General features: G+C 53.8%; 1 protein-coding gene across 2 annotated transcripts in view; it reads left to right on the top strand.

The window, feature by feature from the left end:
* RIN3 (Ras and Rab interactor 3) overlaps positions 1-27967 on the top strand; it is a 125491-nt gene that overhangs the window by 60671 nt on the left and 36853 nt on the right. For both annotated transcript variants that reach the window (XM_087448035.1, XM_087448034.1), the window contains exons 4-5: positions 16229-16301; positions 25352-25443. In XM_087448035.1, the coding sequence (XP_087304161.1) occupies positions 16229-16301; positions 25352-25443 (165 nt within the window). The remainder of the gene's footprint in view (positions 1-16228; positions 16302-25351; positions 25444-27967) is intronic.

Here is a 27967-nt window from a genome sequence, read left to right as displayed (position 1 = left end):
CTGGAACTAGGATTGAACCCAGGCTGTGGACTCCACATTCGAAGCGCCTTCCCCTGGGCCAGGTCGTTCCTTGTCTTGTCTCCGTGGTCCTCATGCGTGTCTCTCCGAGTCAGGGGAGGTGGAGGACGCCAGGGAGGGCGGGAGAGCAGACAGTCATCGAGGATACGTAAGAACTTGGGAATCACCCTCAGGGTCTGAGATTACACCCCAGTGCTTTTTGTTCATTGCAGAGAACCAGAGCTGGCTGGAAAGGGAGCAGACAGGGCCCCAACAAGGACAGCCTGGTGAGGAGGGGCCCTCGAGTCCGTGGGGTCACCTGAGTTCCAGGCCTCTTAATGGTTCTGCCTCTTCATGCCCATCAGAAAGCAGGCTTGTCTCTGAGCCGGGGTTTTGGCAGCATACTGCAGCTGCCTCGTTCCAGCTCGTGAGAGTTAACGTGCACATCTCTTCCCAACTCCCTGCTTGAAATCAGCATGGTGGGAGTATTTACATTACGGAAATTGGCAAATACTGTAAAATCGGGGCTTTCTTTCCCTGGAGAGCTGGTTGTCAACATTTACCAGCACACTGCTGCTCAGTTTCCTCATCTGTAAAGTGGGATGGTAATGCCCCCCCATAGAACCATTGGGAGGTGATGTATGTGTGAGCACTTTGCAGACTAAAGCATGACGGGGGTGTGTGTGTGTATAGATAGGATGTGTGTATTTATATGTAATTTGTTACAATTCTTACATGAAACGCTGTATCTTTTTTTAAGGCGGTATCTTGGCAGAAACAAGAAATAAACTGGACTCAGGTTGTGGTGTGACTGGTGCAGCACAGACTCCCAGAGAAATCAGACGGATAATGTGAGACTGTAAGCCGGTCATGGGGTAACATTTGAGACCATGGGGTACTTTCTAGTGGAAGCCCGAGAGGCTCCTTCCTACTGGCGTCAGCCTCCCGAGGACCAGAGCCCCGTCGGTCATTGCGAGGACTCGGTTGAGTGTTTCCCGTGGTTTTCTTTGAGGAAAGCCGGTGGCAGTGGCTGTAGTAGATAGCCTCAGATGGCAGACCTGGCTTTGCTTTGTCACTGGTCACCTGGATGAACTTGGACAAGCGCCCGAGCCTTTCTGAGCTCTTTCCTCCCCTGTAGCCTATGGGTTTGGGGGACACTGGTGGAGAGGGGCCTGTGGGGGTCTCGGCATACGTAGACTATGCATTGGGTTTGGTTGGTTCTGCTGTCTCCCTCCTGGGCTCCCTCGGAACCCTGTTTCACAGCACAGTCTTAGGATCCAGGTAGATTCCCAGTTTGCAGAATGTGGCTCAGGTCAGGACACGAAGCTCCCTCTAGGTAGCCCAACCTAGAGTGTTCTCCATGTGCCTCTTCCTCTACTGAGTTATGACACGAAACGTTTACCGAGGGCTTGCTGGATGCCCAGGCCTTTGCTGGGTACGTGAGAGACAAGGAAGTAGGCGACTAACAGCAGTCCTGTGTTGAGCACTTCATATGAGTTAACTCATTTAATCTGCCTATCGGTCCTCGGATAAGCACTATGTGTGGCAGATTAAAGCTGGCCGTACTTTCTTCGACACTTTTCCCATCATGGGTGGCGGCCATGGCCCCTCCCCTTGAATCTGGGCTGGCCTAGGACAGCTTTCACCAATTGAATAAGGCAGAAGTGACACTATCCCAGTTCCACGTGTGGCTTTTGAGAGAACTGGCAGCTTCTGCTTGGGCTCTGAGAGCCCTGAGTTGCCGTGTAAGAACTCCGATCACTCTGGGACCACCATGCTGGAGAGCCCACCTGGAGAGGCCCAGAGACTCTGTGGAGAGGGAGAGAGGCCCAAGAGGACCTGGCTGAGTCTAGCCTGCCAGCCGTTCCTGCCCAGGCACCAGGCATGAGTGAAGGCTTCTGGACCCTCTGGACCAGGACAGTCGCCAGCTGAATACCAAGTGACCAAGTCGGTGCCCTGAGGAGCAGAAGAATCACCCAGCTGAGCCCGGCCCAAATTCCCGACCCACAAAATCATGAGCTGCAATAAGATGGTTCCTGTTTTAAGCCACTGGATTTTGCAAGTAGTTTGTTACACAGCAATAGATAACCAGAACAAGTGTGATCCCCATTTTACAGATGAGGAAACTGAGGCACAGAGAGGCTAAGTGGCTTGCTCAAGGTCACACATTAGTAAGTGGTGGGGCCAGGATTTAAACCCAGGCAGCCCGGCTCCCCAGCACGTGTACTTAACACTATACTGTCTGCTCGTGAGTTGAAAATATGGTTCTGCTCTCAAGGAAACATCTATCCACTATAGGGTGCAAGAATCACGCACACTACATAATTAGAGAATTAAATGAGACCTTCACTTATTCACTTGCTCAATTTAAGGGTACTAGACCCCAGGGAGACAGAGATGATGATATTAAGAAGATGTTAGGATTTTACTGCACTCAGAGGAAGGAGCCCCAACACTGGAGGGTGAACGAGACCCCAGGGGATGACTCAGGGAGTGAGGACATGTGAGCTGTGTCTTGAAGGATGAATAGAAGTTCATCGAGGGAGGAAGAACACGCCAGGCGGCGGGTCAGTGCGTCCCGGCGCACAGAGTTGCAGGATGATGGGGTGTGTCCAGGGGAGGTTCACTTGGCTGGAACAGAGGGTGTGTGGAAGGAAGGGACAGGCAGAGAATGGGACCATTGGCCGGGGTGATCACAGGGCCGTGTGCACCCAGGCCTTGAAGCTCAGCCTTTATCTAAAAGGCCACAGAGAGAACCCCAGGGGAAGGGCATTCAGGATGGGGGGGCCTTATAAATAGAAGCCCCTCACTGCTGGGGGGCAGTGTGGAGGCTGGAATGCAGGAACATTACCCGAGGATGAAGACCAGAGGGGACCTGGCAGTGGTCCAGGGGCAGCATGGTGGGCCGGGACCCAGTGGTTACAGCAGGTGAGGAGGCGAGGGGACACGCTCAGAGATATTTAGGAGGAAGACGGCACTGGTTGGCAGAAATGGTTGAGGGAGGAGGAGGAGCCAGTGGTGCCTCGGAGGCACCTGGTGTTGGGGACCTGTGACAGCATCACCCCAGGTCCAGGGAAAAGCGGTCAGAGGGGTGACAGCAAAGGACACAGGGAGCCTCCGTGCCTGGGAGAAAGGAGCCCACCGCAGAGCACAGCAGGAAGTAGGTGCCCAGCAGATAATTTGATGAATGAAAATGAAATAAAACCCTGGGGCCGGGTCTCAGGAGGAAGGGCAGAGCCCGAGGTAGAGATGTGAGAGTCTCTGAGGGGCGAGATGCTAACACTGCAGCCTCCCTCTGTGGCAGTCACATCCTTTGGGGTCAAGAGACCCATTTTCACCTCCGTTCTCACTGGGCTATAAAACTGCCGTCTGGTAGTCCGAGGGGAACTTGAGTTAGATGACTGTGCTGGAGAAACCGAAGACTCTGTGACTCTTTGAGCCCCGATCCTAGTAGGTCCCCGGGTGAACAGAGACGCTTCTCTTTGCAGCGACAGTGGGGTCCCCTTTCCTGACCAGGGCATTCGTGGTGATTCGGGAGAGCACCCGGCCTCCTGCCTGTGGGGGAGTGGGGGGTCTGTAAGTAACACCCTTCCTCCCGCTCCTGCGTTCAGAGCCAGTGAGGAAGCAGATGAAGGAGCAGAACACCAGCTTTCCTACTGACGGGCTGATTTGGAGGGTGCAGTTGACCTACAGCCACAATCGAGTGCCCTATCACCGCCCCCCATTGAATATGCTCCCCAGAACTACAGGCTCCCCCTTGCAAGGGCCAAGCCCGCCCCAGGATGCTTACACCCGGGTGGCGGGAAAGAAGCTGCGTCCTGACCCCAGCGGGCTGGTATTTACGGGCAGGTGTTTCAGTAGCATCTTGAAGCGAGTAAAACATCAGCTGCCCTGAGACTGGTCCCTTGATTCCAGGACTCAGTTTGAGGCTCTCCGCGTCTCTGCACTGCTGGTGAAGAGGATGCGAGTGTGATTCCTGTGAGGCTGAGGTCGTGGATTCAGAGTCCTGGGGGGCCCCTCTGTCTTACCTTCAATTCCACGCCAAGCAGTGATGTCGGGTACCTGCCGTGCGCCAGGCAGCACGCTGGGTGCTGGCATCCGCAGCACTCCTGGGCTCCCGCCAGCTGCCCCAGGAGCCGAGACCGGCTCCCTCTGGAGCAGGATTTCTGAAATCCTTGACTCTTGACTTTGGAGCCTGATCGTTCTGTGCTGTGGGGCTGCCCTGTGCACTGTAGGATGTTGGGCAGCATCCCTGGCCTCTGCCCAGTAGATGTCAATAGTTCGCCCCCTCCCAGGTGTGACAGCCTCAAATGTGTGCACACACTGCCCCATGTGCCCTGGGGGACATTTACTCCTGGTTGAGAACACTGCTTAAGGCTCTGCTGCCCCGTGCACAGCCATGAGCCGCCCGTGGCTGTTGAACACTTGAGATGTGGTGAGTCCGAGTTGCGATGTGCTGTAAGTTTAAAATGCACACAAGATTTTGAACACTTAGTATGAAAAAAAGAATGTAAAGTGTCCTGTTCGTAATTTTTTATATTTATGGTTTGTTGAAATGATAATATTTTGGATATATTGGGTTAAATAGAAAATATTATTAAGATTAATTTGACCTGTTTCTCTTGACTATTTCTAATGTGACTGTGAGAAAATTTAAAATTGCACACGTGGCTCGCGTTACATTTCTACTGGACAGCAGGGTGTGGAGAACCAACCGCCCAGCGTGTGGGCGAGAGCACAGACGGCGGGGTCGGGCTCCCTTAAGGTCACGTCCTGGCGTCTTCCCAGCTCTGTGACCTTTGGTAAGCCACTTAACCTCTCTGGGTCTCACAGCTTTTGTAAGTGGCAGTCATCTTCTTCTGGACCTCAGATAAAACTTCCCAGACTCTGGGGTGGGACGGACTTGGTGAGATCCAGAGCTGAAGCTGCGTTCTTTCCTGATGCATCCTTCTGTGGCACTTGGGGCTGTTCTTGCCAGCGGGGTGTGCCCTGGGCCACCTCCTTGTCTTCCTTCTGCTCCCCAAGAGAGCACAGTGTCTCTTCGTGACGGGTATAGTCGAAGACACCTCCTCGCCCGTGCAGAGTGAGCGGGAGCAGGGGGATTGCTTCCCCAGACTTGCAGCTCGTTCCCTGTGGGTAATTCAGTCCCCCCATCGCGTGCCGCTGCTCAGCCTCTCCCCTCCATTCCCTCTCCCCGAACACCTCCCTGTCTGCTTACCCTTTATTTAGTCTTCCCTGACACTTGGCAGTTCGCACATCTGTCTAATGTCTCCCCTTCTGTTTTGGCATCTGAACCTACAAATAGTTCTCAGGCAAAGTCCCATCTGCACTGTGACAGTTTGTTCTGAATTCCTTTTCCCAGACTTAAATCCTCATCTACGCAGTTGCTAAATATGGCAGAGCACCGTCCAAGAAAAGGAGTCTTTTGTTACAGCTGGAACAGGGTGGTGGCACGGATGTGACTGCCAACATGGGGTTCAGAGACAAAGCTTTCAGCAACTCAAACCCCATTAGCGTGATGTGATCCCGGCCAGGTCCTGGCTCTGGGACGGTAAAGAGAGGGAAGGCCTGGCTCCTGCTCTCCAGGAGTTTCGTTCTGGGCCAGAGTCAGGCCTGTGAGCACAGCAGGATGTGGTGTAATCACGCTATAGGGCGGAGTGTGTGCCCAGCGCCGGGGCCAGAGTTCTGCCCCAGAGGTCTGCTCCGAGGGTAGCATGAGGCCTGCCCGGTGACAGGGGAGGGGATGTGTGGCTCATGGGAAGGCGTCTCTGCTGGCTGACAAGTGAGGCAGGGGCACGTTGAGTGCATCCGGTGTGAAACACTGGGACACCTTCCCTCCACCTCACGCCACCTCTCCTGAACAAGGTGCTTGATACACCAGGTGCCCAGGCCGGTGGCACCTGGTCATGACTGTGGCCCTGGGACCACTTAGCCTCTCTGAACCTCAGTTTCCTTGACTATAAAATGGGGATAATGGAGTTTTCAGAAGATTAGAAAGGGAGGCTGGCACACAGTAGGCACTTAATAAATGGTGGCTGATACTATTATTGCTATCACTATTATTATTATTAAAACCTTGGAAACAGTAAATCTCCCTTATTAATCCGGAGGCTCAAAGCCTGTGCTGGGAAGTTGGAAGAAGGGAGCAGAACAGCAGCAGTCAGCATCAGAACCTAGATTCCAAAGTCAAACTCAGGAAAGCACCCAGGCTAATCCTCTCTCACAGGACGATGATGCACCTTCTCCAGACTTCAGTTTCTCCATCTGTGCAATGGGGGAGGTTGGACCAGAGCTGTCTCTGAGGGCCCTTCTGTTCTGGTTTTCCGTGGTTCTCCATCCACTGGGAGGGACATTTGGGTGTCTTTGGGTCTCTAGTCTGAGCAAACTTGCGGTGTGATATAGAACTCAGTAAAAAGGCATTGCTGTGCCTTTTTCATCCTAAAATTCTTAAGATGAAGTCAAAAGGAGATTGCTCCTTATGCCAACCACAACTAGCAAAGATGGCCATGACTCACACCCAGAGCTGCCATGGACAGTTGCACAGTTTGTGCACTGCCCAAAAGTGCCTCATAGGTGAGTTGAGTGGGGGATGAAATCCAGCTGGTGTTCTGCTTGTCAAGTTGTGCAGTTTAGTGCAGGGCTGCAGCCACTTGGAGGAGGCGGCACCTCTCTGCTCCCTTGCCAGACCCTATAACGGGGCATTGGGAGCGTTTGGAAGTGGACCCCTGCTTGGACCCCTGACCATGGCTACTAGGTCCTCCCCTGTTCCTTTCCTCTCAGCCTCCAGCCAAAAGTGTACTGGGCAAAGGCTTGCTGTGCCCACTCGGCACAGGAGGCCCTGCAGCCCGTACCACCTCAGGAGCTCATAGGTGGTAGAGGAGACTGTGGGCTAAGGGAGGATGCTCTTACACGGAGAAGCTTCGGGGCTGGAGAGGGCATGGGGGCTTTACAGAAGGAGCTCGGGCAGACTGGTACATAGACAGTGAAGGGGCTCCAGGGCCACCAGTGAACTGAGGCCAGGCACCCACCCTGGACCATCATAACAGCTAGGGAGGGAGGAAGGGAACTGTTTCCAGCACATTTTCAAATCAGCGTCCTCTCCTGGGTCCCTGAGCCTTAACTCTCCCCTCTGCCCTCTCCCCAAACCTTCCAGATCTCTGCGTTATCTTTGGTGGAGGGGCGGCTATTCCTCACTCTCTGTGGGGTACCACTCCAGCCTCTGCACAGCGAGCCAGAGGGCCCAGGAGGGCATCGGTTACTCTTATCCTCACTTGGCAGTTAGAGAAAGCAGGTCTCAGCGAGTCGAAGGCTCTGGTCTCAGGGCGTGCAGTGGGTGGCACCAGGAGCCCACGCCTGGTGGGTTCTCTCCAGGTTTGGGCTTTGCCTGGAGCGAGAACAAGAGTTTGCCCCGCTCCGTGCTCCAATCCTCGTATGGCTGGGCAGCACGTCTGCTCGGAGAATGCAGGAGACCTGCTGCCTACCATGGGATTGTTTGTTCTTCTCACTGCTCCTGGCAGCTTCTGCCTTCTGCGGGAACCAGCGATTCCAGAAGCCCTAGTCGGCAGCACCTTTCCTTCAGGGAGAGGCCAGAGCTGGGCCTGGAACCACCGGGCGTCCCAGGCTCCAGAGAACTCTTCTACCCCCGGAACCAGGGGAAGTAGTTTTCATCTGTTCCCGAAAATTGGGCCTTTGGGTAGGCCTGATGATGGTGGCCAAGAGCCCTTTTTCCACCGTGGTGTTGCCGGGCAGCAGTGGGTCGTTGCCACCCAAAGGGCAACTGTGACCTTCCAAGTGGGGCAGGAGCCCAGGGGGGTGGGAGGGGCACGTGGATGAGCTGGCCTGGACCCACCTGTCGGGCCTGCGGGTGGCCCTTCCTCCTGCTCCCCAGCCGTGAACCGCTCCCCAGCCTCTTGTCACGTCATTGGCTCTTTATCCTCTGGGTCTGCACCCCCGGCCTTTCCCGGCAGGGACCCAGCGTGGCGATCTAGTGCCCCTTTTAGGAAGGGCGATCCGAGTCCATGAGGATCGCTTTTCCAGACCGTTCTGGTGATAGGTTTCAGGGAAGGTTGGCTCAGCGGTGTCACGTAAGGCTTTGGAGCAAGGCCACTTCCTGGGCCCACCCAAATTCCCCTCAGCCAGGGGTGATGGCCTCTTCTCTCCTAGGGCGAGCCCTCTGAGGGGTCCTCAACTCCGCCTCTCCTGCCAACGCGCGGTCCTTTCTGCGTCCCTCTGGGGACACTTTCCTCCTGGGGCGCTTCTCATCCATCCAGTGCTCATTCCAGAAAGGCACATATTGAGGCCTTGCTACATGCAAGGATTTTTCTTAGATAAAATCAAAGAACGCCTCCGCCACCCCACCCAACCGAATTTTCAGCCGTCACAGGAGCAAGAGCTGGGAGTCTGAGTCTCTAGCCCTCAGGAAGGAGTTCCAGACAGTCCTGTGGCCAGACACGCCGTCACACTTCTAACCATGAGGCGTCCTCTCAATTCCTGTATCGGTTTCCCCTTGATTTCTGCAGACTATGAGCACAATAAATATTTGTCGATGAATGAATACATAATGAAAATGTCCCGGGTAAAAAGGAACTCTGACCCAGCCCTTCAAATGAAGGGAACAAGGCTGTCTGCTCAGGTTCTCTGCCAAGAGTGAACGTGACATAGAACAGGCTCTCATCTGTCAGGTTCACTCAGCTCAGTCACTGGGATCTGTGGTAATTAAAACCGGGTGTATCTGAAGTTTATCTTGGCACCGTCTGTGAAGCAAGTGTCCACTATGGGAATTCATGGTGTCAGGAAGATTGCAGAGGGGCCTTTGGCCTAGAGTAGAATAATAACTGGTTAAAGGTCCATGGCACATTCATTATAACAATAGATGCTACCAAATACAATAAGAGTGGACTGTTAATTAAAGCCGGTTGGAAATACCCCTACTGAATCATTTATATAACACCAGTTGAGTGCTTACTATTTTGCAGACTAACTTGAACAGCATTCATTTTTTTGTTCTTAAAATAAATGTTTGAAAGACCCTGTTAAGAAGATGAGAAGATAAATTACAGATTGGGGGAAAATATTTGCAAACAACGTATCTGACAAAGGTCTTGTATCTAGAGTAAGAACTCTCAAAATGCAACATTAAAGATAAGTAACCCAATGAAAAATGGGCAAAGGATCCCAATAAACATTTTTCCAAAGAATATACACAAATGGCAACAAGCACATGAAAAAATGCTCAACAACACTAATCATCAGGGAAATGCAAATCAAAACCACAATGAGAGACCACTTCATACCCATGAGGATGGCTGTAATCAAAAAGACAATAACAAGTGTTGACAAGAGTGTGGAGAAGTTGGAGCCCTCACACATTGCTGGTGGGAGTGTAAAATAGAGCGGTTGCTTTGAAAAATAGTTTGGCAGTTTCTTAAACATGTAGAGTTACCATATGACCCAGCAATTCCACTTCTAGGTATATACCCAAGAGAAATGAAAACATATGTCCACACAAAAACTTGTACACAGATATTCATCAGTATTATTCGTAGTAGCCAAAAAGTGGAAACAACTCAAATATCCATCAACTGATGAGTGGATAAACAAAACATGGTATATCCATGCAATGGAGTATCATTGGATCATGAAAAGGAATGGAGTACTGACACATTCTGCAACATGGATGAACACTGAAAACATTATGCTAAGTGAAAGAAGCCAGACACAAAGGACCACATTTTATGATTCCATTTATATGAAATGTCCAGAGTAGATAACCATAGAGACATAAAGCAGATTCGTGGTTGCCAGAAGCTAGGAGGACAGAAGAATGGAAAGTGGCTGCTAATGGGTCCAGGATTTCTTCTGGGGATGATGAAAATTTTCTAAAATTGATTGTGGTGATGGCTACACAACTCTGTGAATATACTAAAACCATTGAATTGTGCACTTTAAATTGGTGGATTGTATAGTATGTGAATGATTTCTTAATAAAGTGATTACAAAAAAAAAAACCTCAACATTAAAATAAACATCCGGGGGCCGCCCCACGGCTTAGCGGTTAAGTGCGCGCGCTCCGCTACTGGCGGCCCGGGTTCAGATCCCGGGCGCGCACCGACGCACCGCTTCTCTGGCCATGCTGAGGCCGCGTCCCACATACAGCAACTAGAAGGATGTGCAGCTATGACATACAACTATCTACTGGGGCTTTGGGGAGAAAAAGGAGGAGGATTGGCAATAGATGTTAGCTCAGGGCCAGTCTTCCTCAACAAAAAGAGGAGGATTAGCATGGATGTTAGCTCAGGGCTGATCTTCCTCACAAAAAAAATAAATAAATGAATAAATAAAATAAAATAAACATCTGATTAAAAAATGGGCAAAAGACGTGAAGAGACATTTCACCAAAGAGGATATACAGGTGGCAAATAACCACGTGAAAAGATGTTCAACATCTTTTCAAAATGCAAATTAGAGAAGTGCAAATTAAAATCACGATGAGATAATACTCTATGCCTATTGGAATGGCTAAAATAAAAAATAGTGACAACGCCAAACTGGTGAGGATGGAGAGAAACTGAATCACTCTACGCTGGTCCCACACTGGCAATGTAGTTTGGAAGCTCCTTTGAAAACTAACGCTGGCCTTTACCACATGACCCAGCAGTTGCACTCTTGGGCACGTATCCCAGAGAAAGGAAAACATATTTTCATGCAGAAACCTGTACACAAATGGTCACAGCAGCTTTGTGTGTAAGAACTAAAAACTGGAAACTCCCCAGATGTCCTGCAGTGGGTTAGTGGCCAAGCAAACTGTGGTACATCCAGACCACAGGACACCCCTCAGCACGAGGGAGGAACAGGCTGTTGTTCACTCGACAACTTGGATGGCCCTCGAGGAAATTATGCGAGAGAAGAAAGCCAGTCTCGAAGGATATATGCTGCGTGATTCATTTACATGACATTCGTGAAATAGATGCAGAACAGTCATAGATGGAGACAAGATTAGTGGTTGCCAAGGGGGTGGGGGTGGGTGGCTGTGGCTCTAAAGGGGAGGTCAGGGGAGCCTTCAGGTGGGGGTCCAGTGAAATGTCTGTATTGCGGTGGTGAGTACAGGTAGCTACACGTGGGATAAAATTGCACAGTACGGGGCCGGCCCGGTGCCCTAGTGGTTAAGTTCGGCACACTCTGCTTCGGCAGATAGGTCCCCAGGCGCGGATCTACACCACTCAATGGTGGCCATGCTCTGGTGGTGACCCACGTACAAAATAGAGGAAGATTCGCAGGGATGTTAGCTCAGGGTGAATCTTCCTCAGCAAAAAAAAAAAAAAAAATTTGGATAGTATTGTTCACACACATGAGTGCGTGACAAGGTCCATTTGATATTGTCCTCCTGTTAGGCACAGTGATATTACCACTGAGAGGAGCTGGGTAAAGGGGGCACAGGACATTCCCGTCCATCTCTGCAACTCCCTGTGACTCTGTAAGGATTTCAAAATAAAATGTTTCCTAAATATATAATTAAATAAATATTTGAGCACCAGCAATGTGCTGAGTACCATGCCTGGTGCCGGGGGTACCGTGGAGAACAGAAGATACACAGTCCCTGCCCTCGGCAGTTCATTTGCATTATTGAGTGATAAAATGGAATGTCTTTAGGAAAAAAAAACTTCTCCTAGCTTTCATTTCTTCATGGATATTTCATTTTGACGTTGAAACGGTAAATGCTAGAGGCCGGGCCGGCATGTGTGAACCTGGCATCTCTTTCCTGTCCCGACTCAGCCTTGATGGTGAGTCATAAAGCGAAAGCTTTCCTTTTCTCTAAGCAGAGGCAGAGGCCGATTGTTGTCACCGGTCGTCACCTTGGGACACACCAGGCGTGGCTGGCTGGTGCCCGTTCTCTCTCCACCCTTTGAAAAAGAAACGGTTTAGACAGGGTCTGCCGTGTTCCCACCGAAGTTTTTGCTGAAGGAACCTGGAGACTGTACACAGTGTGGGGGTGGCTGCTCGAGTTTTTCACAGGTGACTGGCTGACCTGGCATCTTTGCCGGGAGGAGCCGGCTGGCCTGGCTCCCTGCCTCGGGCTGCTGCCAAGGGCAGAGTGGGCACCAGATGTTTCCGAGGCTCTCTCCGAGGCTGGCTGGGCAGAGTAGGGGTGACGTGGTCCTCTCAGCAGTGGGTGGCACTGGGGGCTTGTCAGCTGTGCCCAGCAGAGCTATAAGTGGATCCTAGAGCAGTGTGAGCTGGAACTGGAAACCAATTTACAGAGAAATTTAGAAAATCAGAGAAAAATTTAGAGAATCTTTACAGTTTCTCTGCTTACAGAAGTCATGCATATGCTCATTATAAAAATCCCAGAAAAACAGAACACAGGCAGTGAAATTCAGTCTACTCTGTGTGTGTGCATTTCTTTCTTTTGTTAATAATGGCTTTATTGTGATGTATTTATATAATGTATTCAGTATCATACAATTCACCCATTTAAAGTGTATGATTCAATGGCTTTTGGTGTATTCACGGTTGTGCAACCCTCGCCAACATCAATTTAGGAACATTTTATCACCTCAAAAAAGAAGCCCCGTGTTGCACAATGTGAATGTACTTAAAGCCACTGAATTGTACACTTGAAAATGGTTAAAATGCTAAATTTTATGTTTTATAGTTTACCACAATAAAAAAAAAGGAACTCCATATCCTTTAGTCTCAGCCCATATCTCCTTTCCACCCTCCTAACCCTAAGCAACCACTAGTTTACGTTCTGTCTCAGTAGATTTGGTCCACTCTTGATTCCGGCACCAGAAGGCCTGGTCCGCCCAGCCATCCTTTTCAGAGTCCTCCCCATGCGCCTGGCACAGTGCTGGCCACAGCGCAGGTGACGGAAAGCAGGACCCATTCCTGCCCTCAGTGAGTCCACAGTCTCGTAGTCTCTCTTCACAGCGTCAGAGCACATGGAGAGCATTTCCCGATGCAAGGATGTGGGTTCGGACGGTATATGCTGTGTGCCACTTTCCCATGGGAGGGGTCGGAATACTGGGGCAAGGCATTAGGGCAGAAGGTGGACGAGCACTGAGCCCTGAAGGCAGGGAAGGGCAAAGACCAATTCTCTGTGCAGGGGGTGGGGGGAAACAGCATGAGCAAAGGCCTGGGGGTCAGAATGAGGAGCCGTACAAAATGAGGCCAAGCGAGACCACAATCCTTCACTCCAACCCCGCCTCACACCAGGATTGCCCTAGCTGTTTAGCATTATGGTTCAGCACTATTGCCATCTACGAGCACACCGTGTGCTGTTCTACGCAGCTCCCGTGGACCCATTCTTTCCGTGCTCACAGCATTGGTTATGAGCCGGGGTACTTGTTTCCTCGGGCTGCTGTGACAGAGGACCACAAACTGGGTGGCTTCAAACAGCACGAATTTATTCTCTCACAATTCTAGAGGCCGGAAATCTGAAATCAAGGTGTTGGCAGGGTTGGCTCCTTCTGGAGACTCAGGGAGAATCTGTTCCCTTCCTCTCTCCTGGCTTCTGGTGACAGCCGGCCATCCTGGGCGTTCCTCGGCTTGTAGACACATCACTCCAGTCTCTGCCTCTGTCTTCACGTGGCCTTCCCCTCTCTGTGTGTCCCATGTTGTTACAGGTTTCTTATAAATCATTGGATTTAGGGTCCACCCTAATCCAACTGGACCTCATCTTAACTTGATTACATCTGCAAAGACCCAATTTCCAAATAAGGTCACATTCGCTTGTGCCAGGGGTGAGGACTTTGACATATCTTTAGGGGGACACAACTCAACCCACAACAGGGGGGTACTTTATTATCCCCGTTACGCAGCTGAAGAAACCATTCTTCACACTCAGGCAGTTGGGCCTGGTGCCCACACACAGCCACCAGGCTGGTGTGGCATAGGGCACAGGACACCACCCATCGAACAAAGAATTGTTTAACACACCAATTTGCTTTCACCTCTGCTCCAGAATGGTGTAAGGCTGTCTGTCGGGACTCCCTCAAGTCCGAGGTGTCCCCTTGGACCCCTGGAGGGGAGGCCCATGAGCTGTGCAGTCGGAGATCTAAGACCCTGGCCGAGCTGTCCCCGAGGCCTCTACCCCTCTGGGGTCTCCCTCCCGGACAACGTTTAGAAAATATTTATTGATCTTCCACGCAGTGTGCTGGGTGCTGAGGGAGACTCAAATCTGGGCCACGCCCTGGCCCTGGCAGGCAGGAGCTCCCCCCGGGAGTGGCCTTGGCGTGAAGGGATGCTGTTCCCTCGATCGGGACGGGGGAGGTCTGGGCAGGGGCTGGGGCAGAAGATCTCTAGTGACAGAGAAACAAACAGGAGCTTGACCGTCGCTTGTGATTTTACAGATCCACGGTTTCCACAGTAATTAAAAGGGTGATTGACGTGTAGAGCTGTGCTGGGCCCGGGCTGCAAAAATGAAGGAGCCCTGGTCCCTGCACCCCAGGAGCTGACCGGCCAGCAGATGCTCAGGAAGTACGGGCTTTATGTAAAGTGCCAGGGGCACAGAAGAGGGAGTGACTGACTTTATCTTACAGGTTTCCTCTGTGTTCTGCAGAGGTCAGACCATCAGTGGCGAAGGAAAGCTGCTGATTGTTGAGCACGCCCGTATGCCAGGTATTTGCGTGCATCACCACTAATCCTGCTTGTGGGATTCCTGAGGAGGGTCTTGACATTCCCGCTTTACAGCTGCAGTGTTCTCTCTACCTCTTCAGGCTACAGGTCTCTTGACCCCAGGCTCCCTGGGCCAGTTGGTGCTGCTCCTTGTGGAGAGTCTGCGAAGCACCAAATTCCAGCACTAGGTGGCGCTGTGGGCCGCCCCACCGCTGTTGTTCACAGGACGGTGATTCCCGGACTGATGGTCAGACTTCATTTATAGGCATCTTCCAAGTACCTCTTGTACTATGATTTACTTAATATTTTACTTTAAACTCCCTTTTAAAATTTTTAAATCTATCCTAGTAGGAAACCATTATCTCTTTGCCATGAATGTAAACTTCTAAAATAATCATGCTGTTCAAACAGTGTCTAGTGTGTAGAAAGAAAGCAAATATAAAAATAAAGCTATTAGAACAAAACATGGTGGTTCGTGTATCCCCTGTAACCATCTCGTGGACCACCAATGCAGTGGAATGCTGTCCTAGGCTTTGAAAACGGGGCGGGAGGCCGCTGTCACCGAGGCGCACGAGTGTGTGGGGTTGGAAGGGCTCTTTCCCTCTGCAGGTGGAGGAACTGAGGTGCTGAGGGGGGAAGGGACATACCCAGAGTCCCACGGTTAATCCCAGGGTAGGAGTCAGGCCTGGAACCCGGGTCCTGCCTTCCCCTCCAGCACACAGACGCTGGAAGAACCTCAGGAAATTGGAACTGAGGTGTGATGTTCACATGCTCCTTGGCCCTTTTGATGCCTAAGAAGGCTCACTGTGGGGTCCCCAGTGCAGGAAGCATCACCTGTTGGGCATATGGAGCCCTGGGATGAGAGTCAGGAGTCGTGGGGGTGGGAGGCTGCTGGGATGGGCAGTGGGACTTCGACCAGCTTGCTTACCTTCTCAGGGCCCCTTGTCCTGAGGCTCCGAAGCAGGGCACAGCATGGTGCTGCATTCTCCTGCGGTCAGTCCACCCCCAGCTTCGGCGCTGACTGCCGCATCCTGGCACCCTGTGCCTCCGAGGAGCCTTATCCGCCCTGGGATGGGCTCTTGGGCAAGTGCTTTGATCCGTCTTCCTTGTCAGAGCTGGAAAACATCGGGGTCACCCTCACTCTTGGGTTACCCATGAAGCCAAGTCAAGTGAGGTTCTAAGGGGCCCTGGGGCTCTTGGGTGAAAGACCAGAGGCCGCAGTTCAGCGCCCCTGGACCAGTGAACTCTTCTCCTGCTGGCCGTCACAGTCCTCGGAATCGTCAGGCTGGGATGACCCTGACCAGTTAAATGTTTAATTCTGCTTTTACATTCTAGAGTCTTCTGTGTTATTTTGCCCAGAATGATGAGTGTGTCTTGGCTAAGATAACAGCAGCTGCTGTAATAATCCCCTGAAATCTCGGTGGATTAGCACCATTGAAGTTCATTTCTCACTTCCCCACGGTTCGACTGGCAGCTGATGTGTACGGGGCCCCGGGAGGCCAGCCACTGCAGCAGGAGCCAGGACCCACAGTGAAGGTGGCAGACGTAGCCCCACTCTCGGGGACCTTCCTTCCCCCTGGCAGGGACACTCATCCAAGGCCTTGTCATCTCTTCTCAGTCTTGTACCTGGAAGGCTCCGTTCTTGTGTTTGAGGACATCTTCAGACTGATCGCGTTCTACTGTGTCAGTAGGTGAGTAGACCTGGCCCCACGGGAGGGCATCTGGTGGCAACAGATGTCTGTTTAACCTTGGATGGGGGTGTGGGGGTCACAGGGAAGCCCCCAAGGGAAGGGTGCAGCCCAGAGGATGCAGAGAGAGGGGACAGTCCCTGGCTTGGCCCTGGTAACCGTGAGGGGAGGGGTTGGCTCTGATGCTTTCTCGGACTGGCCAGTAAGGGCCCCTCTCCCCCGCCCACCTGCCCCCAGCTCCCTGCCCGTCACCCCAGCTTCCTGTGTTCTGGCTCCCAGGACAGCTTGGAGTCCCGCGCGGACCTGCCCGGCCCTACTGCAGGCTTATAGAACGAACTTCCTGTGGGGCAGCAGGAAGGGCTGATACCGGCCCGTGGGAGAGAGCTGTGATTATTAAGCAGCTGCTGGGTGGAGTGGGTGTCTGGTAACCACCCGCAGAGCTGCTCTAGTTATTCAAAACTGGTTGCAGATCAATAGGAATTTGAAAAATACACGTCGGTGCCAGAAGCCAACGGCTTAAGCTACGGGGCCTTGACAAGGGCTGGCTAGAGGCCGGGCAGGATGTCTTGGGGTCCAGAGCTCCAGGCCCACTTCTCCTTGCTTCAAAGAGACCATCCTTGCTGCCTCCAGAGAAAACCATGCTCAGCATCTCCCGCCTACCAGGACCCCACTGGGCCTCGATGGGCAGAAAAGGTGACGCTGATGATAACAGTTGCTAACAGCTGACACCTACTGAGGGCTCTCTAGGGACCCAGCACTAAGGGTCTTTATACCCATTATCTTTTTAAATCTTGCAAACTATTCCACAAGGTAAGTACTCTTCTTGTTCCCATTTTACAGATGAGGAAACTGAGACTGAGAGAAGTAATTTGCTCGAGGTCACACAGCTGGTATGGCAGGTGGAGATTCAAAGTAGATAAAGCCCCCAGGTCCGTGATCTTTACTACAGCCGCCTCCCTGGGGATATCCCACAAAAATTCTGATGACCTGGCATGGCCCTCCAGGCCCACAAGGCAGAGTCTCAGAGGTCCCCGCCCTTTGTACATTATGATATGTCAAACTTGAAGGGAGACAGGCCCTTTCCTGTTCTCAGAAGCTCTTACCTTAGCAGAAGGTGCCTAGCATGGGGTTTGGCACATGCTAGATGCTTTGAATTGATGAATGAATGAATGACGATATAGTTGCAGAGCCCAGAACTTGAGCTGGTTACTTAATCTCTCTGAGGCTCAACCTCCTCTTCTGTAAAATGGGAATGGTGATACCCGTTAGAGAGGTGCTGGAGGAGGAAGTAAGGCAAAGAGACAGCACACTGCCCGACACCCAGTAGGTCTCTGGTTCCATTTCCATGGGTTGGGCCATAGGAAGGTGTGCTGGGACAGTGACTTCATCTGTGTGCAGGAGATCTGGGGCCGTGGTCATCAAGCTCACCACTGTCACCTCCCAACCTTTCCTCCTCTGGCTGCTGTTTCGCCATGTTCCAGAAAAGCAGGTGTCTGTTTGCCCACTGTCAAATGCTCAGGGAACCCACAAGGAGGTCGCAGGGCTCAGAGCCTGGCATCTCTGTATTTGGGGGAGGGGGTGTCAGTGCCAAGGCCACCTCTGAGGAGTGAGATGCTGTGGGAGGAAAAGCCCCAGGCTGGGAGTTGGAGACCCCTCACCTAGCTGTGTGACCTTGGGCAAGTCACCGACCTCGCCTGGCCTGGCTGCCTCATCTGTCAAGGGGATGAGCCAGGATGCAACACCAAAGTGCTAGAGCTCTGTGGTCCTATAAATCTAAAACCCTGCCCGGTAGACTCCTTCAGAACCAGACACTGGAGGCAGTGGAGGATGAACCAGACATGCACGTTTCGAGGGCCTGTGTGGCCTGCAGGGTCTTGCACAGAGGAGCGTTTTGATCAGTGCTGAACATCCCGGTGATAGATGCCAGTCCTGGCTCTGAGACACGTGTCCTCGACACCACGCTGAGCTGCAGGCCCACCCTCCCCGCTCCTTCACAGAGCCTGCTCCCCGATGGGCACTCCCTGAGGCCTGGGCTGGGTGCCTGTTCATCGAGCACACTCCCCACCATAGCATGGACCAGCCCTGAGTCGGTCAAGCAGCATCACAAAGACCTCATCAGAGCAGGAGGCCCGGTCCTTCTCCACCCAGCTCTCATCGGGAGCACGTGCTGTGCTCCACCTGCAGCCTCCGCCCCCGTACAGGAAGGCACAGGTTCTCCTTCAGGGCGCTCACCCCAAACCTAACGCAAACTCGAATGCTCTGGGCTGGATGGTAGTCTGGTGTGAGGGTTCTGGAGAGGGTTCCCAGACCTGGCTGGGCCCCACAGGAACCCAAGGAGCTGGTTAAACATACACACTCCTGGGGCCCACCCCGGAGATTCTGACTCAGCTGGCCTGGGGTGGGGCACAGGAATCTGCATTTATAACAGGCCCATCTGCAGACCAGGGTTCAGGAACTTTCTCTAGGGAAATGATAGTCATAGCTCCGCTGGGGGTCTCCAACGGGCAGAGAGGATTCACGTGCAGGTGGTGCTAAAGGACTCGCCCCCAGGGAGAGAGCAGCAGGGAAGTGGGGAGCTACACGGGGAAGGGAGAGAAGCCCAAGGATACAGTTACAGGCACCATCCCAGCCTCAGCTGGACCTCACGGCAGCTCTGGAGCATAAAGGAGTCCTCAGGGTCGTCCACTTTAAGGCCACGGCCTGGGCTTTTGTACCCCCACGCCAGCCGGCCAGCCAGCCCCCATGGCACACTCAGGCATTGGTGGCTCTCCGTAGGGCCAGTGGGGCAGGCGGGAGGCTCCAGCGTGCCAGGATGAGCCTCTGAGGGTCACAGGTGCAAACCCCGCAGAGGCTGGGCGATGGGTGTGCCGAGCTGGTGAAGGCGTCCGAGGGGTCTGGAGGGGGCGGCCACGGTGGTGCTGCAATGAGCCCCCACTGACTGGGCCTCTGTGCTGGCTGAGTCAGGCTTTGTGCTCTAACGCCTGCAGCCGTCCTGCTGGGGGCTTTTCTCACCTGCAGACCCACTACATGAGGCTAATGACCCCTGCCCCCAGGGCGTGCTGAGGCTCAGACAGATCCTCGGAAGGGGCTTAGCAGAGTGCCTGGCAGGAAGCCAGCGCTCCAGAAACCATCGAGCGTGTTCTTATTGCTGTTGTAGGTGGGGAAACCGAGGCTGGGGGTGGGGCCTGCCCCGGGTCACACAGCTGAGTTTTGAGCTGGATCTGAACCCAAGCGTGTCTGACTCCTGAGCCCTGGCTGCTTCTGCCCAGCACACTGTACCAGGCCGGCGACCGAGAGGATGTGTGCGCTGCTCCCCGCCAGCCCTCCCCTTCCATATGCGGGAGAGGCGAGGAGGCCCTCTTGGTGGAAGAGGTGACGCTGGAGGCCAGGCAAAGAAGGACAGCGGGAGAATTCTAGGTACAGGAAACCGCATGGGCAAAGGCCTTGCAGTGGGAAAGCTGTGGGCTGCTCAGGAGACCCGGACACATGGGTGGGAGGTAAGATGCTTGGAAGGCCTTGAACGCCGTGCCCAGGGGCTGTGGGGACTTCCTTCCGCAGGGGCAATGAGCCAGGGTTGTGACTGGCGACAGGAGCACGAACATGCTTGATCGTTTCTGGAGCACTTACCCTCTGTGTGCCACGCGCTCTGCTGAGCCCCTGACGAGGATCCTGAGGTCTGATCCTCAGCACACCCTGGGTCAGGAGTCAGCAGCCTCATGAACTGGTTGCCATCAACCAAAATGAGGAAGGAAGGGAGGGGCCCCTTAGGCCCGTAGGAGGTGGCCAGGGACCCAGCATTGTGACTAAGCTGCCACCCTCCTCCTGGCAGGGGGATGGGGTGGTGGGCTGGTCCTCTTTGCCTTTGAAGAAAGCTCCCATCACTGTGTCTGGAGCTGTGTTCCCAAACCCCTCGAGGAGCCACCGTCTTGCCTTTGGATGGTCCCGGGGCAGAGAGAAGGAGCCTGACTCTACTGCTCAGAGGCCCGAGAAGCGCCCTTGACCTGCCCTTGACTCCTCAGAGGAGGTGGCAACACACAAGCTCCCACCAGGTGCAGGTCCCAGCTGCGTATTTTCTATACCCCGGCTCATTTAATTCTCAAAACAAGCCCGTAAGAGGATATCGTGTCCCCGCTGTCAGACCAAGAGCTGGAAATGACACCCAGCCAGGAATGGCAGAGCTGGGGTTTTAGCCGGGTCTGTCAGTTCCAAAGTTCATGCTGGTTTTCCCTGTCTTTCTCCCTCTCTCTCACTTAAAAATTTTTTTTACCAAAATGAGGTCATGCTTTTCCCTCTACAGTGGTTGACTTTCAAAACCACAGACATCACCCAGGATCTGTGAGGAGATGGAGCTAAGGGTGCAGAAGGGGGTGCTGAGGGGACTCAGATGTCACTCTCATAGGCCTGGGCCTTCCACCCTGTAAGTGCTCTCCAGGTCACCCCAAGACTTTACAGGACCTGGGGAGGGGGGTGCCAAGCAGGGGAAGAGAGAACTAGCCTGTGCCAATGAATTAATGAGATGATCTACATGGGGTATGTTGTTTTTCAATCCATGGATTACACCCCATTAGGGAGTGTGGTATAATATAAAAATATATTTGGTCTTTGTCCAAGTTCCTGACACAGAGCTCTAAAACCTGGAATTTCCTGAGCAACGGGGGAGTCTTTTGTTATTCATAATGAGCCCCTTTCAATCACACCTGAGTTTACGCTAACACTGACACAGGTGGGGCCCCCAGATAGCCTCAGGATGGGGCAGAGGGCTGGACCTTTCAGCCCCACCCACTGACCTCCCCGTTGGTGAACACAGGAGGTGCTGGGAGAGTGGCACAGCTGGAGACGCATGGAGGCTCCGCCCCCGCTTCCCCATACACTGCCCTATGCGTCTCCTCCATCTGGCTGTTCCTGAGTTGTGTCCTTTATCATAAACCAGTAAATGTAAGTAAAGTGTTTCCCTGAGTTTACTGTGAGCCTCGCTAACAAACTATCGAACCTGAGGAGGGAGGGAGGCATCATGGCAACCCCTGATTTATAGCCACTCGGTCAGTACAGGTGTCCTGGGACTTGCCATGGGCATCTGAAGACGGGGCGGTCTGGTGGGGCTGAGTCCTGAGCCTGCACATCTGCGCTAACTGCAGACAGTGTCAGGATTGAATTGATTCATGGGACACCCCATCGGTGTCCAGAGAATTGGAGAATGGGTTGTCGGCATTAGAAGGCACCCCAGGGGGGGTCGTAAAATCGGTTTAGATCATGATTGGCTCTTTTTTAAATGAAAAATTAAACTAGACTAGAAAATGTCAGAATGTGTCTCATGCAGTTAGAATAAGTCTTGTTTTGCTAAACTCTTGTTTTAGTTATGTAGGAGTGTGTTTGTGTGTGTGTGTGTGTGTGTGTGTACTGCATCATGATACCAGATGTGTTTCTTACTGGCAGTCACAGTCAAAAAAGTGAAAAAAACGGGCTGGAACAGAGGCCTCCCGGAGGGGTGTTTGCACCCTGGGAGGTGCACAGACTGACCCACCAGAGTATGGGGGAAAATGTTAGAACACTTGTTCTAAAAATCCCATTTTAAACATTTCTATTTTTATGAATACTTTCTAATGGACTTAACAGTTTATAAGGAAATATATGTATATATATGTATCTGGAGAGGTGCTTAATTTTTATTTTTATTGATAGCCCTTGCTTTGGGGGCCGCGATTCCCACCCCAGGCTGTAGCCATCAGGATCCCCTTGAGAGCTGTTTAAAAATGTGGATTCCTGGGGCCGGCCCCGTAGCATAGTGGTTAAGTTCGGCATGCTCCGCTTCAGCAGCCCAGGGCTCACGGGTTCAGATCCCAGGCATGGACTTACACCACTCATCAAGCCATGCTGTGGAGGCAACCCACATACAGAATACAGGAAGATGAGCACAGATTTTAGCTCAGGGTGAATCTACCTCAAGCAAAAAGAGGAGGATTGGCAATGGATGTTAGCTCAGGGCCAATCTTCCTCACCAAAAAAAAAATATATATATATATATGGATTCCTGGCCCACCCCCAGACTCCAGACTCGAACCAGGAACCCCTGGGCATGGATCTGGGAATCTGCATTTTTAGCAGCTCCGCCAGAGGATTCTGATCCAGATTTAATTAATTAATACAAAGGTACCCATAGGGTCGCTGTGATATAATAACAATAATAATAATAATAATAATAATAATATCATGTGATAAGGCCACAGCCCAGTACCTGGCACCTAATAGTTGCTGAACAAACAGCCCCATCCTGTGTGTGCTTTTCTTTGGATCAGAAGAGGCAGCCCCGGGGTGAAGTGCTGAACTGGGTGATGCGTGGGGACAGAGACGGATGACATCCTGAACGACGCTGGGTCATGGAGAAGAAGGAGGGCCCTGGTGCGGCCTTGAAGGATGCGTGGACTCTCAGCAGACATAGGTGGAGGGGACGAGGGGACGCTCCCTCAATGCAAAGCTCAGTGGTGGGAATGAGCGAGGCACATTCGCTGTAGGAAAATGAGGTGACATTTTGGGAGGCGGCGAGAAGGCCCCTGAGAGCCAGGGAGGGGTCCGTGCTGGGCAGAGGGGTCCGTGCTGGGCAAGCTGGAGGGACAGAGCAGGGGCCAGGCTGGGGAAGGCCCTGGATGCCAGGGTTCAGGCTGGGGCACGATCCACGGCCACTGCTGCAGCCTCCTGAGCAGCAGACCGAGGGGTGTCAGAGATTGTCCCCGTGGTCAGGGGGTGGGCCCCAGAGGAGCTGAGCGACTCTGCCGGCCATTTCGATATACACGGTGACCCTGGAACCGTTGGAAACCCCGCTGGCAGGCCAGACAGCCAACCAGGTAAACTCAGGCAATGCCAGGATGAATTTGCCATCCTTCAGGATTAGAGACTGTGGGAGTGGTGGCAGGGCAGGGCCTGAGGTGGGAGGAGAGAGCTGAGGGCCCGTCCAGTCTGGGTCCAGGCCAGGCCTGGAGGGGCTGACAGGCAGCCTTCGGAAGGCCTCGGGTTCACAGGAGAGTCACACAAGTTGACAAAGAAGTGCAAAGATCAGGGGGCCAACCCCACCCCACTGACAGTGGAGAAGCCGAGGGCCACACCCCAGGACCTCACAAAAGGGCCCAGAATCTTCTACCACCACCCCCCTCCTGCTCTTCAGTAAATTAAGCATCCCCCACCCCCATCCCGTGAAAGCACTTCCCATGAGGGGTGGGGGTGCCCCAAGAAGCCACATGAGCCTGCCTTGGTGAGCGGAGGAGGTCTGGGGGCTCACACCCAGCCCCATCCCAGGCGGTCTCTGCCCTGCCCTCCCCCAGTCCAGTTCCCGAAGTTTGTTCAGTCCTGTCGGCAAATACTCTTTGAGCCCCTGTGGCGTGTGCTGAGCGCCGCGGGGCCTGGAGACCTGAAAGCTACCCGCCCCTCCGGAGCTCCCAGGGTGCGGGACAGACAGTAAGGCCATGGAGACCCCAGGGGAGAGGTGGCTCTGGCCGAGGGCCATCACAGAAGATGGGATTTCAGTGACTGGAATCGGGGTTTGGGGAGAAGGTGGCTACAGGAGCAAGGGTGGGTGGGGTTGTCGTTAACCATCGTGGTAGCTGCCGGGGACTGAGAACTGCTGTCAGGCGTCCTCTGGGTCCTCTCATGGATCCCATAAGGCAGCCGTCATCCCTTTTCACAGAGGAGGAACCGTGCTCAGAATAGCAGCTGGGGTAAGGAGGAAGGAGCGGGAGATATGGCTGGAAGGGGAGTCAGGGTCAGGCTGTGTGGGCCTCGAATGCCGAGACAAGACATTGAACCGGGACCGCCTGTCTTGGGGCCGCGGCAATGCCACACTCCCCTTCCTGGCCCTGTGAAACAGCCCTGGGCTGGAAGTCAGGAGCCCTGGGGCTCAGCACACGCTGCCCTCGACCCACCATTTGGACATATTCCTTTCCCTCTCTGGGCTTCAGTCTCCCCATCTGTACAATAAAGGGGGAGGGTATCTGAGTCCCTTCTGGGAAATCTCTGGAGAGGGCCCTGAACAGTGCCCCGTTCACACCAAACGCAGCAGACAGAGCTGGCTGACTCTGTGTTGTCCGGGATGTGCTCACTGGGGAGGTCTGACTGTGTGCTCACTGAGGAAGCCTGACTGTGCGCTCCCTGGGGGCTGTCTGTGTGCTCACTGGGGGCTGTCTGACTGTGTGCTCACTGGGGGCTACCTGACTGTGTGCTCACTGGGGAAGTCTGACTGTGCGCTCCCTGGGGGCTGTTTCTGCGCTCACTGGGGGCTGTCTGACTGTGTGCTTACTGAGGAAGCCTGACTGTGCACTCACTGGGGAGGTCTGACTATGTGCTCACTGGGGGCTGCCTGATTGTGCACTCACTGGGGAGGTCTGACTGTGTGCTCACTGGGGGCTGCCTGATTGTGCACTCACTGGGGAGGTCTGACTGTGTGCTCACTGAGGAAGCCTGACTGTGCGCTCACTGGGGGCTATCTGTGTGCTCACTGGGGGCTGCCTGACTGTGCACTCACTGGGGGCTGTCTGTGCGCTCACTGGGGGCTGTCTGACTGTGCGCTCACTGGGGGCTGTCTGACTGTGTGCTCACTGGGGAGGTCTGACTGCACGCTCACCGGGGAGGTCTGACTGTGCGCTCACTGGGGGACATCTGACTGTTCCCTCACTGCACATCTCAGTGTGGAGCAGCAAGGGTCACAGGGCAGGAAGGGGTGGGTCACTCACTTTACCCAGAATAGCACCTTTAGAGGAAGCCGCCTGGGCTTCCCACAGCCAGGAAAACCAGGGAGCAGCAGTGACCCCCCCACTCCCGAGGAGGATCTCCCGCCTCTCTAGGTCCCAGTGCTGGCATGGGACCTGATCTCCCTGGATGCTCCCTCAGCCTCAGGGCTCGGCCCCTTGGCCCCTGGGAAGTTTCCAGTCTGTGTGGAGACCCCAGCAGCCAGCGGGGTTGCTGGGGTTCTTCCTTCATGGACTGTGGGTTTGAGGGCTGTGAGGGCCGGGGAATGGACACACGAATCCCTCCCCAGACGTGACCTCTGACCCCTCGTGTCTCCACAGAGATTTACTGCCCTTCACACTGAGGCTGCCCCGGGCCATCCTTGAGGCCAGCAGCTTCACAGACCTCGAGACCATCTCCAACCTGGGCCTGGGTAAGTGGCCTCTGAGGGTCAAGGCAGGGGGCGGGCTTTAGGAAACGGGGCCCCAGGATGGCCCCGCTGACCACCTGTGCAGAGGGATGCCCCCTCAGGCTGAGACCAAGCTGGATCCCGAGTCCCAGCTCCCACAAGACCACCCGCACCCCCTGCCCCAACTGCTGAGCCCCTGTAGCAGGGAGAGTCTCCCAGTTTCCAAAGTGGCACCTTTGAAGTGCCCAGGAGGTCTAACGCACAACCTTATTGGGTCTGAGGGACCTGGGGCTGGTCAGGGCCAGCCCAGGCTGCCCTGTTGTCACGGCCTGGCTCTGGGAGGGGCTGAGGCAAACGTCCAGGCCCTTCTCAGCAGTGGCCAGAGAGTTGGGCACCAGCAGCTGTCACAGCCCTGGCCCCCCGCCCCACTGTTGTCAGAAGGAAAAGCAGCATGAACGTGATCATGAACTGGAGTGTGCCCCCCGCACCCCTTGGCCTGCCCCCTACCCGACCAACTGACCCTCAGCACACCCCACCCTGCCCCTTACCCCTCTGACCTTTTGAGAGATGAAGAGGGGAGAGGAAAAGAAAGGAGAGGGAGAGGAAAAGACAGGAGCGTTTCTGACCCCAGCCCTTCACGTAGTGGTGAGAAGAGCTCACTCTCTCGGGCTCTTCCGAGGGTCAGGCTCTGCTGAGTGCTCTGCCAGGGTGAAACCAGCCACACTGCCCTCTGACCGGGACCACACCGCTGGCCCTTGGGAAGCCCAAGCTCACCAAGTTGGGAGCCACTGGGAAGCCAGGCCAGCCTCCTGTCAGCGTGTTGGAAGCAGAGAATGTCTTACGGGGGGAAGGAGGAAACGTGTTTCTGGCAGCTGCCAGGAGCCTCTGAGAGCTCCAGGTGCAGGGCAGAGGCCCAGAGCCTCGTGACCTGGGGCCGCCGGGTCACGTTTGTGAACAAAGCAGTTGATAGTGAGTCTTTATCAAGACTAAACCCCACGCAGGACCCTGCACTATATGCGGCCGAGCACAACACTGGGCACAGAGTAGTGCCCTATTGTCCAGTGCTGGTTGATGGAAGAAGCGATGACCCAGAGGGCAGGACCAGGTCATAGAGGGAGCCAGGGCAGACCTGGGATCAGAGAAGACACCCCCTGGTTCCCAGGCGAGGCCACTGTCCCCCACGCAGAGGGGCCACTGGACAGCAGTGCGAGAGATGCCACAAGGCGGCTTGTGGCCACAGGCTAGGAAGTAGGAGGAGCCAGGCCCCGGGTGTCGACACTCAAGGAGCGCTGACTGTGTCCTAACCGCTTTACCTGCCCTGACGCATCAGATCCGCAGACAGCCCTACAAAGTAGGTTCTAGTATTGTAATCCCATGTTACAGCAGAGGAAACTGAGGCACGAGAGGCTAGGTAACATGTCCGGTGTCACACGGTCCATGGCAGAGCTGGGATCTGAACCCAGGCAGTTCAGCTCCCGCACCCACCCCTTATCTCGTTATCTGGACTCTCCCAGGTCTCATTCCCCCAGTTTATAAAAGTCAGGGTGTTTCACTTGATATTGGGGATAAATGCTGAACTTAACCCCCAGGTATTTTAATCATTGGGCTCTTACCCTCCCAGAAGCTTGGATGTGGGACGGGTGACTTTTTTTTTTTTTTGGTGGAAGATTCACCCTAGGCTAACATCTGTTGCCCATCTTCCTCCTTTTTCTTCCTTTTTCCCCCAAAAAGCCCCAGCACGTAGTTGTGTATAGTTGTGAATTCTTCTGGTTCTTCTGTGTGAGCTGCCGCCACAGCATGGCCACTGACAGACAAGTGGTGTGGCTCCGTGCCCAGGAACCGAACCCAGGCCACTGAAGCGGAGCACCACAAACTTTAACCGCTAGGCCATCAGGGCTGGCTCAGGTGTGACAGTTTGGTAACTCACACAGTCCAGTGACATCCCCCCCAGGTCTAGAGTGGCGTGGATGACACTTTCATTGCAGCACACTCGGTGGGCACTGTCCTGTGTAATCCTGTGTCCCCATTTTAAAGATAGAAAATCAAGTCTTAGCACAGCTGAGAAACTTGTCCAAGGTGCCCCAGCAGGAAAGAACAAAGCCAGGATGCACGCTGAGGGCTTTCTGACTCCAGGCACAGCCTCTCCACTGCCCCGCAGCTGCACCGCATCATCTTCGGGGTTGTTTTGCAATAAGCAGTCAGTGGCCAGTTTGAGGCCAAGGCAGAAGGGCAAGTGAGGTGCGTGGGCTCCATCTGGGGAGGCTTACTCTGAGAGGAGGGGTCTGTTTGCTGCACCCCTTGGGCCCACGGTGGGGTTCAGACAGACGTCCCTGAAGGTTCTTCTCACCCGGAGGAGCAGAGGAGCGTGGCTGCCCCTGAGCCCTAGGGAACATGCTGTGTTTGAGACAAGCTGCTCCTCTTGGGAGAGCCACATTTCTTTCTGGAATAGGCAAGCCCTTCTATCCTGGGAGAGCGTGACCTCAGACACGTTGAGGCAATGGAGAAAGGAGGTTGCCTTCTGAAAAGCCAGCGGCAGCTCAGATTCGTC

This window comes from Ceratotherium simum, chromosome 24 (genome assembly GCF_057802395.1).
Source record: "Ceratotherium simum simum isolate JZ-2026a chromosome 24, ASM5780239v1, whole genome shotgun sequence".
Classification (NCBI taxonomy): domain Eukaryota; kingdom Metazoa; phylum Chordata; class Mammalia; order Perissodactyla; family Rhinocerotidae; genus Ceratotherium; species Ceratotherium simum.
This window is presented reverse-complemented; position numbering and strand designations above follow the sequence as displayed.